Here is a 27612-nt window from a genome sequence, read left to right on the forward strand (position 1 = left end):
TCATGACAAGAGTGATGATGGTAATGATGATGAGAGTGATGATGGGGAAGATGGTGATGAGAGTGACGGTGATGATGGTGATTGATGATGATGATAATGATGGTGGTGATGACATGATTACGATGAAGATGGTAGTGGTGGTGGTCACGATAGCTACAATGATGTTGATGGTGGTGATAAAATTGTCACCTACAAATTAATAAAATCCAACATTTTTATTACAAAACAAACCAATTCAAAGCAACTTATAAGTTTCGAAATTCAAAATATGTGTATTCCATTTATTTACATCATCAACACTATCCACAATTTAAGATTGCCTGTACTAAATATTCATTAGTATGGCATAATATATTCATTTCAAATGTAAAAGTTTATGATTGGTTAAGTAGGGAAGGCCTACAATATATCAAGACTGGGAAAAAATACACAGAGCTGCCAACTAGGACTGAATTTAAGTTTTTATTATCAGAAAAATGTGAAGAATCCTGATGGTTTCATGCAAATAACTTTATATGTTTGTCATTTTGCCTCCGACGAAGATTCTGCTAGGATCGAAAGCTTAGGCCCCTTTTTGACTTTATAAATAACTGATTTCTAAACTTTCAGCTGATGTGTTTTCCTCTGATATTTCTTTTGAAATATTGATTTCCCCACAAAATACAAATTTTCAGCTTTTAAAATACTGGGGAGCATTTCATGAATTTCGTCTGACAAGTCCTTTTTTATCCGACAGTTACCATGGGAACTGTGCATCTCAGCCCATCAAAATCAAGGAAATTTTTCAGATATGACAACTTGTCAGTCAAAAATGATGATGAAACGCTCCCTAGCGATGTTCTTGTTTAGGTTGGCAGCTCTGTACGTAAGTGGTATTTGAGATTTTTTTTTTATTACTAAGATATGATCATAATCACAATACAAGTTAGATTGTCTCTATCTTTGATATATATGTACAACACCTTTGAAGAGATACTGGGATTTCATGATATTCAGTATTGCGGTGTATGTCAGGTCTCACATACCACACCCTTTAACTGTACATCCTCCGAAGTTTTATTTCATCAGAATCAAAGATAATTGGTAGTATACTTCACACAGGCCTTATAAAAAGTATTGTCAATTTGTACAAAGTAATAGAATGTTGGACAGGAGCTCCTCTGCAAAATGAAATTGCACGAAAATGAATAAAACCTTCACCTCAAGGTGTTGACTTAAAGCTATAATGATAATACAACAATAGCTTTCATAATTAACAGAATATTATGAATACAAAATAAACTCATTTCTGTGACTTAAATAGTCGATAACCAACACACAACACATTTTACAGTTCAATGTGAAGACTTAAATCTGTGGTTGCAAATTACCATGTAATCACATGTGAGGGGAATATAAACTTTTATGAGACTGCATAATATCACGCATTTTGCAATAAAGAAGTACTAATAGGTACAAAAGGCAGTGCATATATATTTTCTAATTGCTATACACTCTGTTTTGATTTTATAGATAAAATTTTATACAAGTGAATATTGAGTGTTTCATAATAGTATTGATACAGTGCTCCAAGAAAACTTCAATATCAGCCAATACTGACACATAAAAAAAAATCATTCAACTCTCAAGCTAATGATATATAATTTTAAAAAAGCAATGATCCCTCTATTTTGGATCTGGTGCCAGCATCGGATGCTCATTATTAGTGAATGGTACATTATTTGAGCACAATCACGATTGATGTTTTTCTTGAACAATTCTGAATTGTTGACATGCAACTTTGAAAGTCCCCGATACTCTATAGCCATATCGCAAAGGATAACCCTATCTTGCAGGGGTAATCATCTGTACGGCAGGCAAAATTTTAGTTTGAATGTATTTGGGGAATACTTTTCACAAATTTCTGCCTAATTCTGCAACACTGGATAAGCATAACACTAAAAATTTCATCAAAATCTGATGTAAAATAAGAAAGTTATGACATTTTTAAGTTTCGCTTAATTTTCACAAAACAGTTATATGCACATCCTGGTCGGTATGCAAATGAGGAGACTGATGACGTCATCCACTCACTATTTCTTTTGTATTTTATTATATGAAATATTCTAATTATCTCCTCATTGTCAAGTGAAACAACGAATAATTCCTCCCTGAACATGTGGAATTAGCATTGTTTAATACTATATGGTTCGGTCAACTTGGTCCTTATATAATAATAAAAACAAAAGAAATAGTGAGTGATGGACATCATCGACTGACTCATTCGCATGTAACTGAGTTGTGCATATCACTGTTTTGCGAAAAATAAGCGAAACTTTAAATGCCATAACTTTCTTATATTACATTCGATTTTGATGAAATTTTCAGCGTTATGCTGGTTTGATTTTTCTCTATTTATTCAAATCAACATTTTTCTGGGATGGACTTGACCTTTAACATTGCAAAGAATGGGGATTTTCCAGGGCTCCTTTTCAAGTTTCCAGGACTCATTTGAGTATTTCATGGGTGAAATTGCCCAAAGCCCCTGTCATTTTTTTCCCTGCTGTATTGCTTCAATAGCGAATAAATGTAACCCAAACTGAAGACCAACCGGTAGATCCTCTAGACTTTTAGTTATAATTCAGATAACACCAAAGGAGTATCCGATGATCCACCTCCGCTTGTAAAGACAACAATCTCCATAGTGCGACTACAATGTTACGTTCCGTGATGATTCAGTCAGAAAGCGCTTGTCTTGTGATTTTACAGTCCAGGATTCGGAATCAAGTCAAAAAGTCAATTATGTGGAAGCACTGAGGTGCAGTGAATCTAACCTCCTCACCCCTTGTAATCGGAGGGTAGTGTGTTCGAATCCCCTCTGGCCTAGCCTCCTTTGAGCTTGCACCTTGCCTCTCTCCACCCAGGGGTGTGGTATGCCTCGTAACTGAGTTTGGAATATTGCCCGAAAGCTCCCCAGGAAGTGGAGAAAAGGCATACACCATGTACGGGTAAGCCAGGATCTGATGACCTGGGAAATAATATTTCTATACCGCTCTCCACCCAGGGGTGTAGTATGCCTCGTAATTGAGTTTAGAAACTTCACGGAAAGCTCCTCCGTATATGGAGAAAGGGTATGCACCATGTACAGCTACATGTATATGTAAGCCACAATCTGATGACCTGGGTAATATGTCTATACAAAGCAAAATATAATCCTCAGATGATGCTGCCTTCTACAAGCATACATACATACTCTCTTTTTATAGAAGATGGATAAAAATTAGAGATCATCACCGGAGTGTTCAGCTATGATCCCGAGAAATTCTGGGATGCAAAGGCCTTGGCATCGGCAATTCTACTCCGACTGGAATGAAAGATTGAAAGAAAAAACAAATCATGCAAAAAGTCATCAATATCAATAACAACCTTCAAGATATTAAGGAGAATGTTCAGTGAAAACAATTCCATTATTCAAAATGAGTTCCAGATTAAAAAAAAAAATACGCTAACTTTATAGCAAATTTAAGCTTTCTTAACAATGCAAGTCATATGAGCACTGTACTTACGTTTTCTCTTTCTTTTCCGTCTTATTATGTATTAAATAGAAAATCTTTATCATTCTTAATCCCCCCTAAGCTAAATGGGTACAAATATATTTATAATTCTTAATATTTATATTCTCATGAATCATGTATATTTATCGGATCATTACCTGTTGCACCTGGTCTTTGGTCTGCCATCTGACATAGCAGACACACTACGAATGGATAGATCATCAGAGAATCCCGTCATTGGTCTACGGCTTGGTGGTTCACTGGGTAAGGTGTTCAGGACGGTACGGATGTTAGCAAACCTGATAAAGGATAGACATATTAAGAAAGAAAGTGGGTTTAAGGGGTTAGAAATTAAAATAATAGAACCACGGTTATTTTTTTTAATGTAAAAGAACCCAGATGGTTCAGTGTCTGATAACGTGAGATCAGGACCAAAGTACTGATAGGGTTACCTGATATTTCTTACAGGCAAGAGGCATCGTGGTCTAGTGGTAAAGACTCTCGTCTTTCAATCTGAAGGACGTGGGTTCAATTCCATGCCATGGCGTGTTTTCAGCAAGAAATTTACCCACATTGTGCTGCACTCAACCCAGGTGAGGTAAATGGATACCGGCAGGAAGTAATTCCTCAAAAAGCTGTGTGCACCGGAATCGGGAGACTAGCTCAGCCGGGGTATTATATAGGAGTGCCTTGAGCACTTAACAAGGTGGATACTGTACACGCGCTGCACATATCCTATATTATTATATTATCCTTAAAAGAGATCTGATTGGTCTACGAACCACCTTGTATACCTTCTGTTTCACCTCATCCTACATGGTCGAATCTTAATTTGTCTACAACCACTTCCTCTTTGGTCCAACTGCTGTTTAATATAATACATCTGTAAAGCGCTTCGAGACATTGTTCCAATGTACAGATGATTTATAAAAGCAGATTACTGTTATTCCCATTTTGTCAAAATTCCAGAATGGCTACACCCATATTGTCTAATATCCACTTGGTCCAACACCACTTAGTCTAATCGCTAGAGGGTATTCATTTGTCTCGCAATCTACTATGGTCAACAAGGAAATTCGTGATCACTCTCGCAAAAAGTGTTCACTAGCTTTCTCGGAAATTCGTGATCACTCTCGCAAAAAGTGTTTAGTACCACTTTAATAATTACATTTCCATTTGACAAGGTAAAATAATAAAAAGTAGACAAAGTGTAATTCAGACCAATTGGGCATTAAATAAGAATTTGAATGGTTAAAACTACATTTGCTCCTGCCACATTTGCTCTGGTCTTAATATCTCAGAGGGCGTGGGGTTAGAGATAAGATTGTAATAGAGTCTTTGGTTCAGAATGATGTAAAGATCAAGATTAGGGTTTATTTAGTTTTGTAGGTTAGATTTTATGCCATAGCTTAACATGCAGATTTCCCATAGGAATAGCATATTGTACCAGAGCATACTTTCATGGAACCATTAGTCTATGGGTATTAGACCAAGTGTAGAGTAAACCAAACAACAATAACACCAAATTGATAGCAGACCAAAATGGTTTAGTTCATGTGGTATTAGACTATCTATAATGGGTGCATCGTGGTCTAGTGGTTCTCACTCTCGCCTTTGAAACAAAGGGTCGTGGGTTCAAATCCTAGCCATGACGTGTTTTCCTTCAGCAAAAAATTTATCCACACTGTGCTGCACTCGACCAAGGTGAGGTGAATGGGTACCCGACAGGAGTAATTCCTTGCACGCACTGAGCGCCGGTGATGGTAGCTCGAGCTAAAGCCGGGGTAATAATAGCAGTGCTTTGTATCCTCAGGCAAAAAGCGCTTTATAAATCCAGCTATTATTATTATTATAAAGTACATTAACTGCTTGTACACCAAGTGAATATAAGCGATTCAATTCCATTCAAATTTTTTTCACTTCGCAAGAAAAAATACTTGACACTTAGTATTACAATACTAAAAAAATCACACATATACAAGGGTAAATACACTACAAAAACATAAATAGCAATACAGAAAATGTTGACATTGCAAAGCAGATTGCTGCCAGAAGGTAACTGCCCAGGTAAGATGGGTGAGATAAAAATAAAAAAAAGCATCCTGTGACCTGGGCCGGTATTCAATTTAAACAATTGATCGGGTAAGTATTTTATTTACCATTTTATTTGGCTAAGCATGCTTAAACTTGTATTCAGATCACATCTATGTATTTCGCTCAATGAAGTAAAATTTAAACAAAATACTTACTAATAACCATTGTGACGTCAAATAATGGGCCATGTATGTATAAAGCTTTGCGCAGTATGTATGACTGCTTGTGTAATGTACATTTGTAAACTGCAGACTTAAAGCCAGGTAGGTGGATGAGTGACATTAAAGCAAAATACTTAGCCAAAAATACAGTTGAGCTGTGTAGTTTACCAAGCAAAATATTGGGTAAAATACTTAAAACTCTGGTCAAGTATCCAAAGTGAATACCGGACCAGGGGGCCGTTTCATAAAGCTGTTCGGAAGTTAAGAGCGACTTTAAGAACGACTGGTGATCCTTTCTTATGCGCTAAGCCATCGCCAATGAACATGATGAATATACCATTTTATTTACCACAAGAAAGGATCACCAGTCGTTCTTAAAGTCTCTCTTAACTTACGAACAGCTTTATGAAACACCCACCAGGACAATTTTCATGGTGGTCATGTGGGTTGCGATGGTACCACATTATTATTATTTGTTTGGTGTCACCCGTGCCTGGGAGGCAAAAAGCGAACTGAATCACTATGACCTGTAGGTCTCTCCTCCCGATATAAGTAATTTGGGGAGTGCAGGTGGACCACTTCACCGGGGTTCCTCCTACATGCAAATCAAGGTGGAAGAACAGTTCTCCTACATACCTGTTTGAAAGGCTGGTCATGAAATCTGTCAGGTCTTGATCAGAATGCTTCAATTGATTCTCCACCTGTCTTGCACTCACAACTGAAATCAAAATATATAAAACAAAAACATCTTACTGTAATCCAAAACCTACACCCCATAGTTTCAGCGTCATACTGACGTGGAGTGTTGTGGCCCAGTGGATAAGTCTTCTGACTTTGAAACAGAGGGTCGTGGGTTCGAATGCCAGCCATGGCGTAATTTCCTTCAGCAAGAAATTTATCCACATTGTGCTGCACTCAACCCAGGTGAGGTGAATGGGTACCCGGCAGGATTAATTCCTTGAATGCATGAGCGCTGAGAGGCAGCTCGAGCTAAAGCCGGGGTAATAATAATAACAACGCGCCTCAAAATAGAATATTTCTAGAAAGATGGCGCTATATAAATGCCTATTATTATTTATTATACTTCAATTACCTCTTATCTTGTCTATGAAAATCTTGAACTATTTGGTCAGTATAATTTCTAATAGTATTGTTAAATCCACTTAAAAAAAGAATCTCTTTGAATTTGTGTAATGATATTATTGTAAATACCATTATTTCACTGTTTTCATTATACTATATACAGATTCTGTGACCATTTGAAGTTGCTTTATGTTAAATTGGAAGAATAATTCAATTCAATTCAATTCTTTTTATTGTCATGTCATTTAAAAACATTCATTTGATTTTTTGACCTGAACTAGGTGAGTAAAGATATCAATAAGTGAATAAAAGCTACCTGATACTGGGCAATTCCATATTAAATCATCAACTTTTGTAGGTCTGATCCCCCCCTCCATTTTCTCCAGTCTTACTACGTTTCAGGAACTTCTCAAGCCATGATAATTTGAAAATAATGACAATAAACATTGCTTATATAGCACATATCACAGTGATAACATCAAGTCTCTACGTGTTTTCGAAGAAGAAAATAAGAGAAGAAGGAAAAACCCATTAGAGCCTGTGTAATTTTTGTAGTATAGGTGTTATGTGTTCCCTGCGCTTCGTTCTTGTTATTAGTATTGCTGCCGAGTTTTGGATCCTTTGAAGTTTTTTTATTTGATTATTAGTAAAGCCATACAATGAGCTACTACAAAAATTAATGCGTAGCATTACATCTTTTAATATCAACTAGAAAACAGAGACAAGTCATTTCAGGAAGAATCCACATAGAGAGGGTGAAACATATAATGTATGGCATTACCATTACCACCGTCACTAGCTGAAATAGATTCCATCCCCCTTTATATCCTTACCTGTTGATGCTGACATAGGTCTCATAATGGGAGCTGTTTTATTTCCTGTATTCCTCTTGATCACAGCACCATCTAGGATCTCAAGACCCAATAAACTTGCTTGTAGCTCTTGATGATAACTAGTATGACAAAAAAAATTAATGTAAACAGATAAAGTACCATGCAATAATGAAAACACAACATAAATGTAGTTCTTAGTGATAACTGCAACAAACAAAAGATGCAATGATATAAACAAATCACCATGTTGCAAAACACACTTTCCAGCGGAAATACTTCACAAACTATCATAGGTAAAAGTTAACCATTGAAGGGCAAGTTCACCAAAATGTTGATTTGAATAATAGGAGAAAAGTCCAACAAGCACACCACTGAAAATTTCATCAAAATCAGATTTAAAATAAGAAAGTTACGGCATTTTGAAGTTTCGCTTAATTTCCCCAAACAAATATTTATATGCACATCCTGGTCGGTATGCAGATGAGAGGTCTGATGACGTCACCCACTCACTATTTCTTTTGTGTTTGAAATATGAAATATTTAAATTTCTCCTCATAGTCATTAGAAATAAAAATCTATTCATATCTGAGCATGTGGTATTACCATTGTCTTAACATATTGTGGTTTAGTCAAGATAATTAGTATTGTCAAATCTGTAAAATTGGAAACATTGTAATTCAACCAATAAAAAAAAAGAGAGTGAGTGAGGGACATCACTGACTCTGTCATTTGCATATCAACTGTTTTGTGAAAAATAAGCAAAACTTTAAAATGTCATAACTTTCTATCTTACACCCAATTTTGAGGAAATTTTCAGCAATAAGTTTGTTTGATTTTTTCTTTTGATTAAAATCAACATTTTTCTGGGGTGGACTTGACCTTTACATAATACACATCTGAGTGCACTTTAAAACAGTTCCTTGTTATAAAATCCTTCATGAGACTATCAAACTGCAGATTTTGTCAAATGACAAAATTTCAAAAGCAGCCCTGAAGACATTTTATGAATGAATTTGAAATTGATATATTTAATGTATTATAAGGTTAACATTATTTCTACGTATAAATCCACCATCTTTTATTCCGAATTTAATTTAGTTTTATTTGCTTAATTTTACCAGGGTGGCTTTTTCAATAATATGCTATTTTCCTAAGAGGTCCTGAAAAATTTGGCATATCCTGAAGAAACCCTTATCAAATTTCATCCCGGTCAAATCAATCCCGTTTTTGAAAACCTAATTATGTATTATAAAGATATAAGGTTGTAATTTCTAGGATGAATTGAGCTAAGATAATGCTTTATGTAGAATAACTCGCGTTTAAAAGGGCGATATATTAGAAAAGAAATATTAATTTCCATGAGTATGATAATCAGAGTAATATATCTATTTTTACCTTGGTTTTTCTCCTTCTGGTTGCGAAAATGGATTTCCCTGAACATACAACTCTGACAAATGTTGACATTTATGTAATGAAAGCTGTATAAAAAGAAAAAGAAAATTTGGTGAATCAACATTCTAAAAAAAATATATTTCTGGCAATAGATTTATATTTTTTCATATTTGTTTTGATGTACGTAGATTACAAGCACATAAAACAGAAGAGTATACATGAATTTTTTAATGAGCGTATTTTGTAAGTAGATATTTTTCGATAAAATATACTGCTGTCACATGAGAAAAGGCAGAAAACTATTTTTTTTTCAATCATTTTTTTCTTGATTTAGGATACATTCTGCATTCTCTACATAATGCTAAAGGAATTGTGGATGTTTCAAAAGCAAGTAACACTAATTCCACATATAAAACAATGACATATTTTCCTCCTTTACTAACTCATTCTACAGAGTTGCTACCTTTTGTCACTGGACGGTAGTATGCAATCTTTAATGGGGAAAAAAAAAGAATCTTTGTCATACACTGCAGTATTTTGGAAAACTTACATTTCTTCCTAAACATCATATTGTATTGTTTGATTTTAGAAAATTAATTTACATTCAGGATATTCTGAAAGACCAAAAAAAGAAATCTAGTCCTTGACCAATCAAACGATAAAGCAAAAGGTCAGTAGAATAGAATTCATGATACATGTAGCATCCAATCAAGGCATCAAGTTATGACCAGAAATTTAAATTCATGATACCATTTATCATAATATAATGACAATGGCTTAAGGTTGCCAACATTGGATATACCAAGTTGAGAGTGGGACAGACTTCCATAGGCCAATGATACAATTTAGGGGTCAAAATCAGTGAGATCAATAGAAATATCAAAACAGAGTGAGAAAGGACCAAAATGAGTGAGTCTGACTCTCAATGAGTGAGAGTTTACAGCCCTGATCACTAGCGGATCCAGGGGGGGGGGGGGGAAGGGGCACAGCTGGCCCCTGCATCTCCTTTTGAGAGGCACAATTAAAATTTGTAATGTAAAAATGCCGTTAAAACAGAAGTGTGCCCCCCCCCCCCTTTGAAAGTGAAGACCTTTTTTTTTTCCCTTGTCAAATTTTTTTGTAGACGAAATCCCCTTAATTTTTTTGTTACAACCCTTCTCTCTTTTTTTTTGGGGATCTATCCCTGACCCTGACGGTTCACTTACCACTGATTTCCATCTGACAACTCTATTGTTACAGACATTGAGAACTTCAAGAGCTGGGAACTGATCGACAGTGAACTCTAATTCACTGATCTTATTGTGAGAGACATCAAGAGTGTGTAATGACCTGGTGGGGAAAAAAAAGAAGTGAATAAATTTTGCTTAAAATACATACAGTAAATCACAGAGAGTGAGATCTAGTAGACTGCACATTTAAGATAATAATAATGTGGTCCATTTATTTAGCGCAGTTTCTATAGTCAATAAGAATATACTCTAGTGTGTTTTACCCCGGCTGCAGCTGATACTCCAAGCGCTAAATGTGGGCGCGTCGTGGTCTATTGGTTCTGACTCTCGCCTTTCAAACAGAGGGTCGTGGGTTCGACCCAGGTGAGGTGAATGGGTACCCGGCAGGATTATTTCCTTGAATGCACTGAGCGCCAGTGATGGTAGCTCGAGCTAAAGCCGGGGTAATAATAGCAGCGCTTTGTATCCTCAGGCAAAAAGCACTTTATAAATCCAGCTATTATTATTATTATTAAATCTTTCAAGGAATAAATCCTACCGGGTACCCATTCACCTCACCTGGGTCGAGTGCAGCACAAAGTGGGTAAATTTCTTGCTGAAGGAAAACATGCCATGACTGGGAATTGAACCCACGTCCCTCAGATTGAATGATGTGAGTCATAACCATTAGACCAAGACGCTCCCACAGTAGAGAATTGGACCATTTTGCTTACGCAGTATAAAGTGTCATATGAAGTTTTGTCTAGCGGACAGTACATTTTAGGTCAACATATTGAACAGAATCCCACACAAGTGTTTAGGAAGCGGAAATCCTGCTAGGCTATTTTATCCCCAATTTCCCCATTCATTCATATGTTAAATCGAGAAAATCAATAGCAAGACATTGAATGGATTCCTGCTCTGCATCTTTTCTTGTTTAATTCTGGCATATATTGCATATTGTGATTATTATTATTATATAAATCTGTTCTAGGACATATAGTTTTGAAATGTTCTTTAAATCATTAAAAGTTTTATAAAAACAATGAAGATACATGGCAAATGGACTTCAAAACAAAGAGTAAAAGAATGAACTATCTTACCTAAGCCTCTCTACAGCTTTCAACGTGTCGACCGTTAACTGATTGTGCGATATCCTCAAAACCTGATAAGAAATAATATAAAGAATGGTAAAATTTTGCCACTGTAAAATTCAAATCCAATATGGTGTGATTCACCTATTTTTTTTTCATTCTTAAAGCAAAACAGATACACAGTGGTGCTAAAAAGTTAGTGAACCTGACCAGAACATGAATACATTTAAAGTGTTCAAGTTCTGCAGTGTTTTAGATATTTAATTGTGAAGTCAGGTGATAAAATATTATATTCAATAAAGTTTGTTTTCCTCTTGGCTCGCCGAACGTTGTATTGTTATTGTCTACATTCAACCCTCAGCATGAAGGAGTGCATTTTGTGGTGGGGTTCACTAACTTTTGAGCACAACTGTATATCATGATAAAAGTTTAACAAAGGACTTATAATTGCATTGTTGGTATAGCAGGGCTCCGTTGTATTACAGGGAAGTGTTTCATCATAATTTTCGTCCGACAAGTTGTCAGATCTGACATCTTTTCTTGATTTTGATTGGCTGAGAAGTACTGTTACTAGGGTAACTGTCGGATAAAACAGGAGTCCTTTCATAAAACACTTCCCAGGTGTCAGGTTTGAATTCAATTCAATTCAATTCAATTCAAAATTTAATTCAATCAATCAATCATAAAAATACAGGTATATACAAATTATGTAAAAACATGGGATTGGGAGCCCCTAGAAGTTTTCATTAAAAAAAACTTGTGAGTGGGGCACCACCATGGTACAATCAAATACAAATTAATATAATACATACATAAAGAGTGAACAACAAATAACATTGAAATACAATAAAAAAAATAAAATAAAAAAAATGAAACAATGGGCTAACATAGGGGAAATGAACAAACAAACAAGCAAACTAGAAGTAATAATTACACTACTCAAAAAAAGTTAAGGACCACTTTTTAAAACGTACATAAAGATTTTATACAAGGTGTTTTATTTCTGGAAATACCTCAGTACAACTGTCCTAAATGTCCTTAAACACGCTGTAATCAATTTCACGCATGGGTGGTTTCAGTTGTTGCACAATGTCTCTCGCATCACTGCACATCCTGAAAAGTGGGCCCCGAGGGGTATCAGCTACCGACATGAAGTGGTAAAAACGAATGTCTGAGTGTCTTTCAGGCAGTTCAGTAACGAGTGTGACCACCTCCTGCAGCAATAACGGCTTCACAGCGCTGTCTCATGGAGCTGATGAGGCGATTGATGTCTCTGACGTCCAGTGCATCCCATGCAGCCTCCAGAGCCACACCCAGCTGCTGCAGTCCAAGTGGATGGGCTTCGAGCTGCTCGAGACTCCTCCCCATCATGTCCCAGACGTGCTCTATCGGGTTTAAGTCCGGGGACCTCGCTGGCCACTCCATACGCTCAATCCCCTGGCCCTCAAGGAACTCGGTCACCACCCTAGCTCGGTGGGCACGGGCATTGTCATCCATGAAAATGATGTTTTGTCCCACATTTTCTGCAAATGGCACCACTATAGGTTCAAGGACCTCATCCCTGTACCTCACTCCTGTCATTGCTCCCCCTGGGACCACGTAGAGACGAGTACGGTTGGCGTAGGTGATGCCTCCCCACACCATGACGCTGCCTCCCCCATAACGGTCATGTTCTGCAATACAGGGGTCTGCAAATCTCTCTCCTGGTCGCCTCCAGACTCTCGAACGTCCATCATTGTGGTCAAGGGAAAATCTGCTCTCATCTGTGAACAGAACTCTACGCCATTGCTGTCTGGTCCATCTGACATGCTCCCGGGCCCAGTTGAGACGAATTCTTCTGTGAGCAGGGGTGAGTGGGACACACTGAGCTGGCCGTCTGGCATGCATATTGGCTCTGTGAAGTCGGTTACGGATTGTTTGAGTGGAAACAATCACTCCAGTTGCTGCAGCGAAGTCATTGTTGAGGCGGCGTGCACTGTGAAAGCGGTTGCGGAGGCTGAGATTCCTCAAGTAGCGATCATCTCTAGGGGTTGTCGAAACTGGTCGGCCACTGCGGGGTCTCTCGGAGTATAGCCCTGTCTCTCGGTGTCTTTGATTTGCTCTGCTAATGACACTGTGTGACACGCCCATCATTCTGGCTACTCTTCGCTGACTGAGGCCAGCTTCCAGCATCCCTAGGGCTCTGGCTACATCTGTTTCACTTAGGTGGTGTCTTGGCATTGCTGTTGTAGGCAAGTTGTTGATTGTACAGACTAAAGACGGAAAATGCTTTGGAAGACACTTGTCTTATGGCCCACTGCAATGATGCCAGAGACATCATGAAAGAACTGCATGTGTGAAATTGATGTCATTGTGTTTGATGGCATTCTGGACAGCTGTATCTTGGCATTGCTATTGTCAGCAAGTTGTTGATTGTAGAGACTAAAGACAGAAAATGCTTTGGAAGCCACTTTTGTACGGGCACATTGCAATGATGCAAGAGACATGAAAGAACTGCATGTGTGAAATTGATTTCATTGTGTTTGATGGCATCCTGGACAGCTGGATAGCAATGCCAAGACACCACCTAAGTGAAACAGATGTAGCCAGAGCCCTAGGGATGCTGGAAGCTGGCCTCAGTCAGCGAAGAGTAGCCAGAATGATGGGCGTGTCACACAGTGTCATTAGCAGAGCAAATCAAAGACACCGAGTGACAGGGCTATACTCCGAGAGACCCCGCAGTGGCCGACCAGTTTCGACAACCCCTAGAGATGATCGCTACTTGACGAATCTCAGCCTCCGCAACCGCTTTCACAGTGCACGCCGCCTCAACAATGACTTCGCTGCAGCAACTGGAGTGATTGTTTCCACTCAAACAATCCGTAACCGACTTCACAGAGCCAATATGCATGCCAGACGGCCAGCTCAGTGTGTCCCACTCACCCCTGCTCACAGAAGAATTCGTCTCAACTGGGCCCGGGAGCATGTCAGATGGACCAGACAGCAATGGCGTAGAGTTCTGTTCACAGATGAGAGCAGATTTTCCCTTGACCACAATGATGGACGTTCGAGAGTCTGGAGGCGACCAGGAGAGAGATTTGCAGACCCCTGTATTGCAGAACATGACCGTTATGGGGGAGGCAGCGTCATGGTGTGGGGAGGCATCACCTACGCCAACCGTACTCGTCTCTACGTGGTCCCAGGGGGAGCAATGACAGGAGTGAGGTACAGGGATGAGGTCCTTGAACCTATAGTGGTGCCATTTGCAGAAAATGTGGGACAAAACATCATTTTCATGGATGACAATGTCCGTGCCCACCGAGCTAGGGTGGTGACCGAGTTCCTTGAGGGCCAGGGGATTGAGCGTATGGAGTGGCCAGCGAGGTCCCCGGACTTAAACCCGATAGAGCACGTCTGGGACATGATGGGGAGGAGTCTCGAGCAGCTCGAAGCCCATCCACTTGGACTGCAGCAGCTGGGTGTGGCTCTGGAGGCTGCATGGGATGCACTGGACGTCAGAGACATCAATCGCCTCATCAGCTCCATGAGACAGCGCTGTGAAGCCGTTATTGCTGCAGGAGGTGGTCACACTCGTTACTGAACTGCCTGAAAGACACTCAGACATTCGTTTTTACCACTTCATGTCGGTAGCTGATACCCCTCGGGGCCCACTTTTCAGGATGTGCAGTGATGCGAGAGACATTGTGCAACAACTGAAACCACCCATGCGTGAAATTGATTACAGCGTGTTTAAGGACATTTAGGACAGTTGTACTGAGGTATTTCCAGAAATAAAACACCTTGTATAAAATCTTTATGTACGTTTTAAAAAGTGGTCCTTAACTTTTTTTGAGTAGTGTATAAATCATAGTGACCTACAGTGTGCTATTGGCAGGAGTTTTTATACTGAGCAAAAAATTCAACTTTCAAGAGTTTTTAAAACTTATTTAGGGTTTTACTTTGTTTAATATCATTATTTAAATCATTCCACAGCTTAATTCCTCTACAACGTAGAGAATTTTGGGTAATTTTAGTTTTTGGAAGATATTGGTGAAGATCTGCTGAATGCTGCGTAAAGTATGAATGGAAAGAGGCATTTGTGTTGAAGAGATTATTAAAAATATTTGGCAAGAGATTTGAATGGTAATTGTACATAAATATATAAGTATACATAAGAGCCAAGTCACAAATTTTCAATATTTTACAATCAAGAAATAACTTATTTGTGTGACTATTGAAATGTGCATTACAAACTGTTCTGATTAACCTTTTTTTGAATAAGAAATAATATATGTAAATGTGAATGAGACTACCCTGCTTATATGACAGAGGCATGGGTGAAACGTTGACTGTATAGATAAATTAATGAATAAATGTATGTAATCAACACACAAAAAGAATAAAAAACATTTGGTTTGCTTGAGTTTCAAATGAAAGATACACAACATGACAGTTTGAAAAAAAAAAGAGAAAAAGAAATACACTGCTTTCTTAACATCTTCTTGGCTAAACAGGAATATACTCACTGTCAAATTATGGAGCCCCTTGATTCCACTTAAATCTGCTATCTTGTTGTTTGATACATCAATCTCTTGTAGCTGCAATGACAAAGACAGAAAAGAATGTCACTAAGGACTAAAGTTGCTCTTATACATGTATATGATCTGTATACTAGAATTTGAATTTTGGAACACTGAAAAACACAGAAGTTGCTTTAAGAAAACTAAAGATGACTCTATTTTGAATGCCTCATCACATTCAACCCAATCAGGGAAACCATATCAATTCTCGCTACCCCAAATAGCGATTTCGCCGAGATCCGGGAAAATCCCTGTAACGTGCATTGCATTATGGGATAGCTTTTTCGGTATTACAACTTCCTGTTCGGAAGTCCAACGCACTGTTTTGCCATTTAGATCAACAGTGCCGTCATGCACAACAACACAACGTAGCTTTCGCTCGGAAAGTTCGTGATCACAACCCTCTCTTTCACTAACAGTTTTACAGCCTTTTCTGCTAAAGTCACTAATTCTGCCTGATGCTTTCCATTGCACGGTATTCATCAGTCAGTTAAGATTTTTTTAAGTTCCGAAACTGATTTTTATCCATTTTGTGGTCGACGAAAAATTGAACGAAATGAATGCTGAATATATTTAGTGTCTAGTTGAATACGATCGTGATGTCAGGCCGGTCGCTAAATGCAAAATTTTAAGATATTCATTATTTGTTTGATTTTTTTATAACCAAATAAAAACATGAATAAAAATTATTCTCACGTGAAATATATTTTTTAATTTTATTTATAATTCAAATGGAATCAAAACTGACCAAATGTAATAAAAAGTATTATACTCTGTACATATTACGCTGATTGGCATCGATTTCAGCGTGGTGGAAAACTCAGTATCGCGAACCTCGCGCGAGCATGACTCTAAACCGGAAGTGGTGATGACGACCCGACGGAGTGAAAATTATCTCGTCTCGCGCATTATGAGATTTTTGTTCCTATTTGGGGTAGCGAGAATTAATCACATCAAATCAAATAAAACGTCACATCTCATGAATCTGTCCCAGACACCATTTAGGTTACCAAACATTGTGTATATATGTATGTGGAGTAGCACTTTTGGAACAGTTAAAAATTATTTACACTATTTTTTGTACTGCATGTCTGACCACAATTTTTTTCCCTACAAAATTCCAGCCTACAATATTTCCTTTCCACAGATTAAAGCTGTTTTGAAGTCTTGGAATTAGGCTACAAGACTTGTATTTTGTTCAAAGTCTTGATTTTTTATCAAAAATGAAGAAATTCTTCAAATTAAGTTCTTGCCTTTATTGTTTTTCAAACCCATAACCTTGCCATTGTAAGTGCAATGATTATCCCATTTCGCCACGCTGATCAGCTGCACTCATCGTTGCCAATTACTTTATAGCTTTATGACTTGTGTTCATGATGTGGAATCTTTGACTACATAAACCCTGCCCTGACGTCGAGCAGAGAAGTTTGTAGGAAAAAAATTTGCTGCCTGGCCAGGACTGTTCATGACACGGACCATGTTAAGTGTGGACAGCACCTTTGGAATAATTCCCCCCCAAAATAGTAATACTTGCTTATATAGCGCTTAACAGTTATGCAGTTATGCAGCATAATTACCCTGGCTTTAGCAGAGCAGCCGTTACACACTCTGCGTTTCAAAGAATAAATTCCTACCAGGTACCCTTTCACCTCACCTTGGTTGAATGCAGCACAATATGGGTAATTTCTTGCTGAAGGAAAGCACACTATGGTTTGGGATTGAACCCATGTTCCTCAGATTGAAAGACAAGAGTCATAACCACTAGACCACAATGCATCGACGCCCCCACTCAAATACAATTCATGTCCATTATTTTCTATATAATCTTTGTCACGTGGGGCCTGTTCGTGAACCGGGCCATGGTCAGTACGTCAGGCATTCACAGTGATCAAGACGTACTTACTTTGCGACATCTCTTGAGATCTGTAACCGCTCTTAAACAGTTGTGTGTTGCACGGAGCTCTTCTAATGACGACAGTGCATTCAAGGCCTGGAGAATACAAAAGGAAGCACAAGATTATAATGTGTGTGTGTGCGCATGTAAAGGGGGGGATATTTGTCTGCAATTATCATTATTATTGTTACATCATTTGTATGTACATTACACTCAGTATGAATTATATGTTACACAGTGCTATAGCAAAGGTGTCCCATTAACAAGCTGTGTTTCACTGAACTTCCAAACCTATAATGTTGAGTTCTCTTATGTTATGCATTATACCATTTATTGTATTGTGTTTGATCCAATTTGAATAAACTATAATAGCATCATGTAAACCAAACGTATTCTCACTATTTTGCGATGATGTTGAAAATGAAACACCCACTGAAGAAAATTTACTATTCTGTGACGTCATTTATGGAATAGTGCACTATTTTATCATTGATGTCACTGATCATGTAATCTCTGGTGCACCGGTCAGCGAGGCGACTCTAACGGGCAAGTCCCATGAAGGGATGGCACAGGCACAAATCTGCGTTCCGCTCATCAACATCAACATTAACATGGAATCAAACACACATCTGCACAAGCAAACACATAACAAAGAAACAAACAATCATGCATGGGTATTTCAAACCATGTTATCTCGCAGATCTCCATGTTAATGTTGATGTTAAGGTGCATGAAAACAAAAGAAACCGCTGAGAAACACACTCATCACCACGGAAAAAAGAACGGTGACTTTCAATATTGTGTCATTTTGCAACTTTTGAATTTTGACCTTGCCCCACATTTCAAGGCACTGCACCTCCATGTGAACCATAATCATATCATGTAGGGTATCATTTTAAAGAAAATTAGATGATATATTCATTGGTATCAATCACACATTAATATTCACTAAAAGTCAGATTTCCAAACTTTTTTTGAGAGGTTTATATGCTTCGCCCCTTGGGAAAAACAGTAATGCCTGTCCAACCTCGGACAAAATAATAATTCCCGCTATACTTACTCAAAGCATGGTATATTTGTATATTATTCTATACATACCTGACTGACCACTTAAGTCTGTTATTCCCAAGAAGTTTATTTGTGAAATATTTAAAGAAAAACATGATTTATGCATATCATTTGCATAAATTATCATGACTAAATTAAAAAAAAACTTTTGTGAATTTTTTTTACCACAGTTTATCTCTTTGTGCAATTTCTGAGGAGCGTGGACATTTTCGCGGCAATCTGAGGGGGGTAAGGGGTTCAGTAAGGGTTAAACTTAGGCCATGGTCTAACTCAGCATTATGGGAAGCTAACAATTTTATAATTGCATTTACATTAAATGTATTCTATTTTTATCATGTTCTTTCCTCAAGTTTTAATGATGAAGAGAACTCTATGAGAAATTGTTCCCAGTCAGTTAAGGATTATATGAATGTCATTTGAGCTGATAAATTAATTTTGTTCTATTACAGATACATGTACCTGTCACAATTGGCTTTGATAATTAAACCAGAGTCTAAATCAAACCTGAGTTCAGGATACGGGCCCATGTCAAACAGTTTCCACTGAGTTTACTTACCGCTAAACTGTCAAGCTTGTTTGAGCTGATATCAAGATAGGTGAGTTGTGAACAGGCTGCCAACTCCCTGGCTTCGATCTTTCCCAAATAATTGCTATCTATTCTCAAGACTTTCAACTTCCTTGACAATGCAAGTCCTTTACCTAAATGGTGAAAGAAAAATCAATTCATCACATCAGGGGGTGTTCCACAAAGACTTAAGTATGACTTTAGAGTTGCACTTAAATACCAATGCATGTATATGTAAATGCACACTCTTATTGATTAATACGCAGTAGTGCAAGTCCTGTTGGCATGATTTGATCAATGCGGCATGCTTTTCATAACGAACACAACTAGGCATTTAGTGTGACTCCAAGTCATACTTAAATCTTTGTGAAACACCCCTAGTACATTTGCGTACCTGCCAACATTTAGAAACACAAAATCTGGACAACCAATGGCCTGGGATCCAGGGGGTTATTATGATATATTATGATATATTTCCTTTAATACTACAAAACACATGAGGCATATCATTGAAATATAAACGAAGGTATTGAAAATTCTTACCTATTGTTCTAATTTTGTTGTGCTGGAGTTGCAGTGAACATAGCTCTTGTAACCTGTGAAGGGAAGAAGAAATGATCACAGGTCCTAAGTTTCATAATCTTGTAGCATGCATGCTTTTCGAAAACAGCATTAATCCTGATTTAAAAAGTTCAGCAAACAAAAAAGTCTGATGCGATAGCGTTGTGTGTTAGCGTGCCTCATCACTGTATTCAGTGCAGGTGTGAACGCAGTTTGAAAAACATTCTGTCCATCGGAAAGGACACAAATGTTGGTCCCGTGTATAGGAGAGTCACAACCTATGCACGTTAAAACCAATACACTATTCGTCAAAGAGTAGGGTGTTCACCCGGTGTATTGCACCTGTCGGTCCCAGCAAAATTCAGGTCAAGTACCCGATGCGTTTATGCCCAGGAGGGCCCTGCGTCGTATACATCCAGATCCAGAACATGATTAATAATTTTTTGGTTGCATGCACTGGATATCCATTCCAGTTGCCCTAATTTCAGAAATTCTCCTCTTCCTCTGCTGTTCCTTCTCTTTAAAGAGGTTTGATGTCATGGTTTTTCCATATTTCTTTGTCCTGTGTAATCTAACAACATTCATTTATCTTTCTGCCCGTCGTCTCCTCAATATTTCCAAGTGAGCTCTTCCATTTTTTTGACCTCTTCCTCTCCTGTCTTCAATTTTTCCCTCCATGATTTTCTTTTGTAAAGATTCTTGTCTTCCATAATATGAGGACTTGTGTTTCTCTATTGATATTAATAATTCTTTTCGTGTAAGATTCATGAGTTTATGAACATCATTGTTAGTTTTCCTCTCTTTCAGCACATTCTACGATAATCTCAGAAATAAGCACATAAAAAATTCAATAAAAAATACAGATCATGGTAAAATGACCACAGCCAACTAGCCATAATGATTAACCTCTGTGAACACATTGATTCTTTTTAACAAAGTCTGCATGCCTTACCTTTCAATGTTAGCAATGGCACTTATCCTATTATCATACAGCTTCAGATCCCTCAGATCCTGAAGGAAATAAATAAAAAAAAAAACTATTTATTTCTTAAGCAAAAAAAAAAATCTGTTTGCCATAATGGAGGTAAAAAAAAAATTGGTCGGTCAGTCAGGTTTCTTTCCCTTCCCATGCAATTTGCCATAAAAAAAATTAAAATTAGGGTCAGTCTGCACATCTTTTTTTTTTTTTTTTTTTGTGACCACCCCCCTGATGTCGAGTTTTGATCTGGTCAGAGCAGCTACAAGAAAGGCCCCCCAAAAAATGTTTGTTTCTGTAAAACGACTGACCCATCTCAAACATGCCAACTTTGATAATTTTTTTTTCATATTTAACCCCCCCCCCCAAAAAAAAAAAAAAAAAAAAAAATTAGGGTCAGTCTGCACACTTTTTTTTTTTTGGGGGGGCCTTTCTTGTAGCTGCTCTGACCAGATCAAAACCCGACATCAGGGGGGTGGTCACAAAAATTTAAGTATGATTTAGAGTCGCATTTAAATGCCTTGTTGCGTGCGGTGTAAACGGTATAACCGCATTGGTCGGATCATAATTTGATCAATAAGATTACGTGTTGCATATCATGTACGCGTAGGCATTTAAGTGCGACTCTAGTCATACTTAAATCTTTGTAAAACAGCCCCCAGTATTTTGTAGATTACAATTTCAAATGCAGAGCGAGAAATGACAAAATAATTCATGAACTTTTTTCTAATACTAATCAAGACTTTGATTTATAGCAACTCTTTCGGAAGTCACTTACCTTGTTATTGGCAAGATTCTCAATATTCCTGATGCAATTACAGGAGAGGTCCAGTACTCGGAGGTTTATGAACTGAAAGAAAGAAGGCAGGAATCTCAACGATAATTCAAATTGCATCAACGAATGGAACAACCTCCCTTCAAATGTAGTCGAGAGCCCATCTATTAACAGCTTCAAATCCAATTTGTTGAAACATTGGAACTCCAGAAAAGAGAAATTTGACCCTCATGAAAGTTTTGCCTGTCCATGTTCAAATGCTGTACAGCGCCGTTAAAAGTGTTTGGAATTCTTCATGAAAAGTCACCGAGAGGCAAATAAGTTATTAACTTTATATGCCTACATCCAAGGTATTATCCAAGGTATTAAATTGCTTTGTGTTTCATGCAGGTGACTCTGCCTAAGTGGAATCAAATCTCTTGGGACCACAGCACTTTGTTCTACTTTGGTGAAATCCGACTTATGGGGTGTTGCAAGAAACTTGCGATCAATTGAAAGTCTATTTTCATTCCCGAAATCAATCATAAGCCGTGCAATTGATTGCAAATTTGCGGTTGACTGCTAATCTACACCATGAAACAAGGAGTGTAATCTGATTTGTTATAGGTAAAAGTGATCATTCAATTGTAAAATTGCAACAGAATATTTGCGATTGATTGCAAATATTTTCTTGCAACACCCCCTTAGAAGATGTTAATTTGTCATGTTTTGCATATTCCGGTCTAAATAATCCTTCAACTTACACAATTATTTGACTTTAATATGGAAGGTTGACTTACAGAATCTGCTGTAGTTTTATATGTTTTTGCAGCAATTGCACTATTAAAAATTAAACAAGAGATGAATACAAATTAACATTATCTCCCCTAATCTTTTCAAATATTACTATTCAAGCATTTCTTTTGAATCTGAATTCTGATGAATTGGATCAAAAAATTGATCCTCTCAGTCATTTATACAAAAGTATAACTTTGTTCTCACTCCATTTGATCTCACTCCAATCAATCATGTATCTTCTATTAGAGTATAAAACAGATCATGAACTAGATAATACATATCTAACTTCCCATCTTTTTTTAAGGATTAACATACAAGCACATCACCTATCATTAACCAATTTGCACACGTTCATATCAAGCAGTAGCTACCACATTTTACCATTCAAGCTAAGTTACTTACACATTTTACCATTCAAGCTAAGTTTCTTACCATGTCCAAGTTTTTTATGGTACCGATATTTGCTCCATGGAGATCAATGTCATACACCTTGGTCACTTCACTTTCCTGACACTTTTCCATCTGTTTCAAGAAAAAAATAAAACAGTCCAGTTAGACAAAAATGCCACTATAGCCCAGTCAAACTTTCATCTATTCATATTGTATAATTCATTTAAAATAATGACAGAGCTGGGGTCTAGTGGTTCTGACTATCGCCTTGTAATCCACAACCTTTGCATTTGAGCATATGAATATAAGAACAATCCAAGCTCATAGTAGTTCATTTCAAGTAAATAACAAACAAAAAAAATTTGTATATATTCAAAGAGGATTTTGGTCATTTTATATTCACTTCAGACACAGGTTGACTGGAATTCAGGAATAAATTGCACACAAGATGGGCTCATGTAAATCAAAGCAAAAATATCCAATGTTTACTTAAACTTGGTCAAATGATGGGCTCGGGTTGCCTTATAATATACAGTGTGTCCCACAAAAAAGGAAACCTGCTTTCAGTATGGATTTCACAATGATTAAAACATGTTTTTACTATAAATTTGATACCTAGAGTGGAATCTCATCTTGAGTTTGAGACCAACAGCTTAGCAAATCGTCCACGCATGGCAGATTACAGACAATAAATATTGAGGATATTAGACACGATTTGCGCAGAAACTCACGTGTAAATCTGAACCCTTGAGAGAAACTTAACAAAGAATATGAAAGATATGTGAACGAGCCAATCGTTGAATAAGCATGGTCTTCGTTTCACAAACCACTATTTTTTAATTTTTCTGCGCAACCTGATTTTGGCATTAAAACTTCCAACTGGTCTTGCTCATTAATGCGTGAAGTGTTCGTCTCATATTATTAGGAATTATAATATAGAGGAATAATTTAATTGTATGATGATGTAAATGAATATCATAATTCATTTGCATTTAAAGAAAAAGACATGAGAATCCCAGTTTCTTTTTTCTAGGACGCGCTGTATATTGTTATCCTGGCTTTTTCCCCACCAAAAAGCATTTTCTCATTTCTTGTTGAACTCACTACATCTCTGGGGATGATTTTGCCAGTAGGTGTAGTTGTCCCCCCTCCGGCTGTGTCTACTTGATCCTCTGCACCTCCATTGACCCAGGCACCGACAGCCTCCTTGTTGGTGAATACTATCCCATTCTGTGTGTCTGGAGGTCTCTGGTGTCTTTCACTGACAGCAGATGATGGTTTGGTGGAAACAGATGGTGAAGCTCTCCTCTGCAGAGGAGATGCTTTCCTTGAAGAGCTACAGAAAAGAGATATTAAAACTGTAAATGTCAAATTTCTATATATACATCTCTAAACAGATCACCAACAATGATCACCAGCAAATCATGTTGGTGATTTGTTAAGTGTGTGGTACACTAGATCAACATGGTTATCACAGTAGGCCTATCCTCTAGAGACATGCTATTCCATCTGGGTTGAAGTTGGTCGGCCCCCAGTTTACCTTTCAGAAAAACAATGATCCAAAGCATAGTTCTAAGCTTTGTAAGAAATATCTAAAAAAGAAAGAACATGAGAGTAAACAAAAGATTATGGCATGGCCTTCACAGTCACCCGATCTGAATCCTATCGAGATGGTTTGGGATGAACTTGACAGAATCATGAAAGGCAAAGCAGCCAACTTCTGCTGAGCATCTTTGGGAACTCCTCCAAGAGGCCTGGAAGAACATCTCACCAGACTTCCTCAAGAAACTACTTAACCGAATGCCACGTGTTTGCCATGCCATCCTAAAAGCCAGAGGTGACTTCTTTGAGGAATCAAAGATTTATTAAGGAAGGTGTATCTTTGGAACTTGTAAAGAAAGTCAGATATTGCAGATACAGAAATAGCATTTTTTGTTCACAAGGTACTGTGCTTTGTACTAGGGATGCCACCTCAAAACTTAAAGTGTTGTCAATCTAGTTTTAAATAGTTTAACTGGAATAAGCTCTGAAACACGAGTAAAATGACACCAAGATCATGAAAATTGGACCAGGGGTTGCCGAGATACAGCCAATTCAAATTTTGAAAAAAAGGCAGATTTCCAGCCAAAAAGTGGCCAAAATGGCAAAAATGTGTTTTTTGCCATTTTTATAGCTACCTATTTTAAAACTTGATGAGGTATAGAGGTTGCTTTTTCTTGGGGCACCTAACATGTTAACCACCAACAAGTACCTGAAAAGTTGGGTCCGAAGCACTTTTTCGTTTTCATATTAAGAGTTCAAAATATGGGAAAAACACAAATTTTCACCTATGGCACCAGAGGAAATTGGCAAAAAATTCCAGCTAATTAATATGCGAAAATGGCTTAATTTGAAAGTGGAAGGGCAATTAATCACAAAATTTCACAGAGATGTAGTGTTTGTAATTTTGATTCATATATGTTGTTCTTGTGAGCATATATACAATAATATGCAAATGAGGTAGTAATTAAATATTCATTTGTACATAACGAATGGGAAAATTGCCTAATTAATATGCGAAAATGATATAACTTGAACAGGGACAGGCAAATAATCACCAAATTTCACAGAGGTGCAGAGTTCTCAAGTTTACTTCATATCTGTTGTTCTTGGGACCATAAATATAATAATATGCAAAATTAGGTAATAAATGAATATTCATTTGTACATAACCAATGGGAAAATTGCCTAATTAAAGTTATAACTGAAATGGCAAAAGCCAATGTTTAATACAAAATATTTATTAAGAGGTCCTTAAGACTAGGAAATTTAATATTAATCTCATATTGATGTAACTTCCAATCCATACTAAAAACTTTTTTATATCACTCATTATTGTATATTCATTAAAAAAATTCAATAACATTTCACACTACTAGGGTGTAAATTCAATAAATGGATTGGCAGATTAACGTAAGTGTGCACACGCAGTAGAAAAATCATTGAGCTGGGGTACGTGGTATTATTTATAACATACAGTGCAATGTACTTCACACAAACCCCGGCCTCGCCCTTGCTGTTAGCCTTGGAAGTTGGAACGTTAACTACTTTTCCTCAAATAAAAATAAATTAGATAAATTAACTCAAGAAAACACAACAATACTTCTTGTTGTCACGAGCAGCATTACCGGCGAGTTCCAAGATTTCGGCAGTCAGGTACTGGGCGTTGTGGCGTGCGCCTGTAATCCAAGCTATGTGGGGAAGTTACAAATTGATGCAGAGGTTCGAGCCCTGGTCACGTCTTTCGGATGGTGACGTTAAAGGTCGGTCCCAGACGTAAATAATCATTTCTGATTGATACACGTCTGACAAAACTCAAATACACACACAGCTCAACACTCGTAATTGTCGTATACAAAATAAAACGTTCAGCATACTTTGCCAAATACCAATGAATACAGTCACAAACTCAATACAATACATGCACCCCACACATTCACCAGCTCTCTATCACACAACAAAATCATCCGATGACATGGGCAAAATCTCGAACAAAGTGAAATTTTCTTATCTAAATGACCGTATCTCGCACTAAAAATGTCACAATCGCATTTCCTTAACATCATAATTAAGAAATAAGGGGTCTAAAAAAGTGGATTTTTCGGCGATTTTGTGATGTTAATGGATTTTGGAAACATGTCGTCACATAAAATTGACACTTTCGCGAGCCAATGCGGGTCGTCATTTTTTCCCGGAAGTCATTCACTATAACACACAGGCTCATAGGAGAGAATGTGCCAACTCGGTTAATGAGAAAGTGAAATCGGCATACCTGGTTTTTATTTCCAATAGCAGAGTTATCAAGTTATCAGATCATCATGAAAATTGCTGGGTATGAAGTGTGAGAAATCAGGATTGTGCAATCACAAGCGTAATTGACGAAAGTTCCTTTAGACATTCAGAAATCTTGGTACTAATCAACCTACAGTATCAACAATAGACATTGTTCTGGTCTTCCATATTCCAATTGCCTGCCCTGGGGATTTTTTCGTTGTCAAGGACATAAACTTGGAATGTTCCACTTTGACATGGGGTTTTAAAAAATGAAATTGGGCAATATAATCACGTCGCTAATAGAGTTTCAAAATACCCTTCACATCCCGACCCCCCCCCCCCCCCCCCACTTAAGATCGAATTCTTTGGTCCTGAAATCTTGATCAATGGGAATCAGCTGATCTTCCGTATTAATGGGTTGATTATGCTAGGTTTTCATCGAAGTCGTAGTTGAAATATGCGTCAGCAATGGGTATGAAAATATAAGAACTTGACAGGAGTTTTTCTTCAGGTTAATGTATCATTGTTTTTGTTGTTATATGTGTACTTTTTTCACATTGTTGAAATAACTTTCATCATTCCTGCCAGGAATTTGTGAGGATAACCATCAGCAGCGCGCACTGGCAGGAATTTCTCGGCGCGCGAGTGGCATCCCTATTTGTACTCTTTTTCAGGTCTAATCTTGATTTTAATTATCAATCGTTTTCTCTTTTATTATTTTGTATTCACCGAAAAGATATGCTTAACTTTAGGAACATTTTGAATGGTATAATTGAATTATCAAATATAAAATGTAAGAAGAAAAATGAAACATTAAACCTTTGACCAGTAAGTTC

At 37.4% G+C, this 27612-nt stretch overlaps 1 protein-coding gene across 1 annotated transcript; it reads right to left on the minus strand.

Moving 5' to 3' along the window:
* Positions 1–245: 245 nt before the first annotated feature.
* On the minus strand, positions 246–24786 carry LOC129270224 (protein phosphatase 1 regulatory subunit 7-like). Its single transcript, XM_064106023.1, has 16 exons — positions 24614–24786; positions 24068–24299; positions 23006–23095; positions 21800–21871; positions 20998–21056; positions 20028–20080; positions 19476–19618; positions 17861–17947; positions 15904–15975; positions 11408–11469; positions 10302–10425; positions 9100–9182; positions 7705–7823; positions 6425–6506; positions 3692–3832; positions 246–3343 (listed from the first exon to the last, which is right to left on the minus strand). Exons 1-16 carry the CDS (start codon positions 24784–24786, stop codon positions 3286–3288), a joined length of 1650 nt encoding a protein of 549 aa, XP_063962093.1. The 3' UTR covers positions 246–3285.
* Between the last annotated feature and the right edge of the window lie 2826 nt (positions 24787–27612).

This window comes from Lytechinus pictus, chromosome 10, assembly GCF_037042905.1.
Source record: "Lytechinus pictus isolate F3 Inbred chromosome 10, Lp3.0, whole genome shotgun sequence".
Taxonomy (NCBI): Eukaryota; Metazoa; Echinodermata; class Echinoidea; order Temnopleuroida; family Toxopneustidae; genus Lytechinus; species Lytechinus pictus.

What these genes read in the sequence shown, in the direction of transcription:
- LOC129270224 (XM_064106023.1), bottom strand. Translation starts at nt 24,786, where the DNA reads ATGGCATGGCAAACACGTGGCATTCGGTTAAGTAGTTTCTTGAGGAAG. An exon ending in GCCATTGCTAACATTGAAAG is followed by an intron (nt 20,081 to 20,997) that starts GTAAGGCATGCA and finishes TTCCCTTCACAG; the next exon opens with GTTACAAGAGCTATGTTCAC. An exon ending in ATGACCAGCCTTTCAAACAG is followed by an intron (nt 3,833 to 6,424) that starts GTATGTAGGAGA and finishes ATCCTTTATCAG; the next exon opens with GTTTGCTAACATCCGTACCG.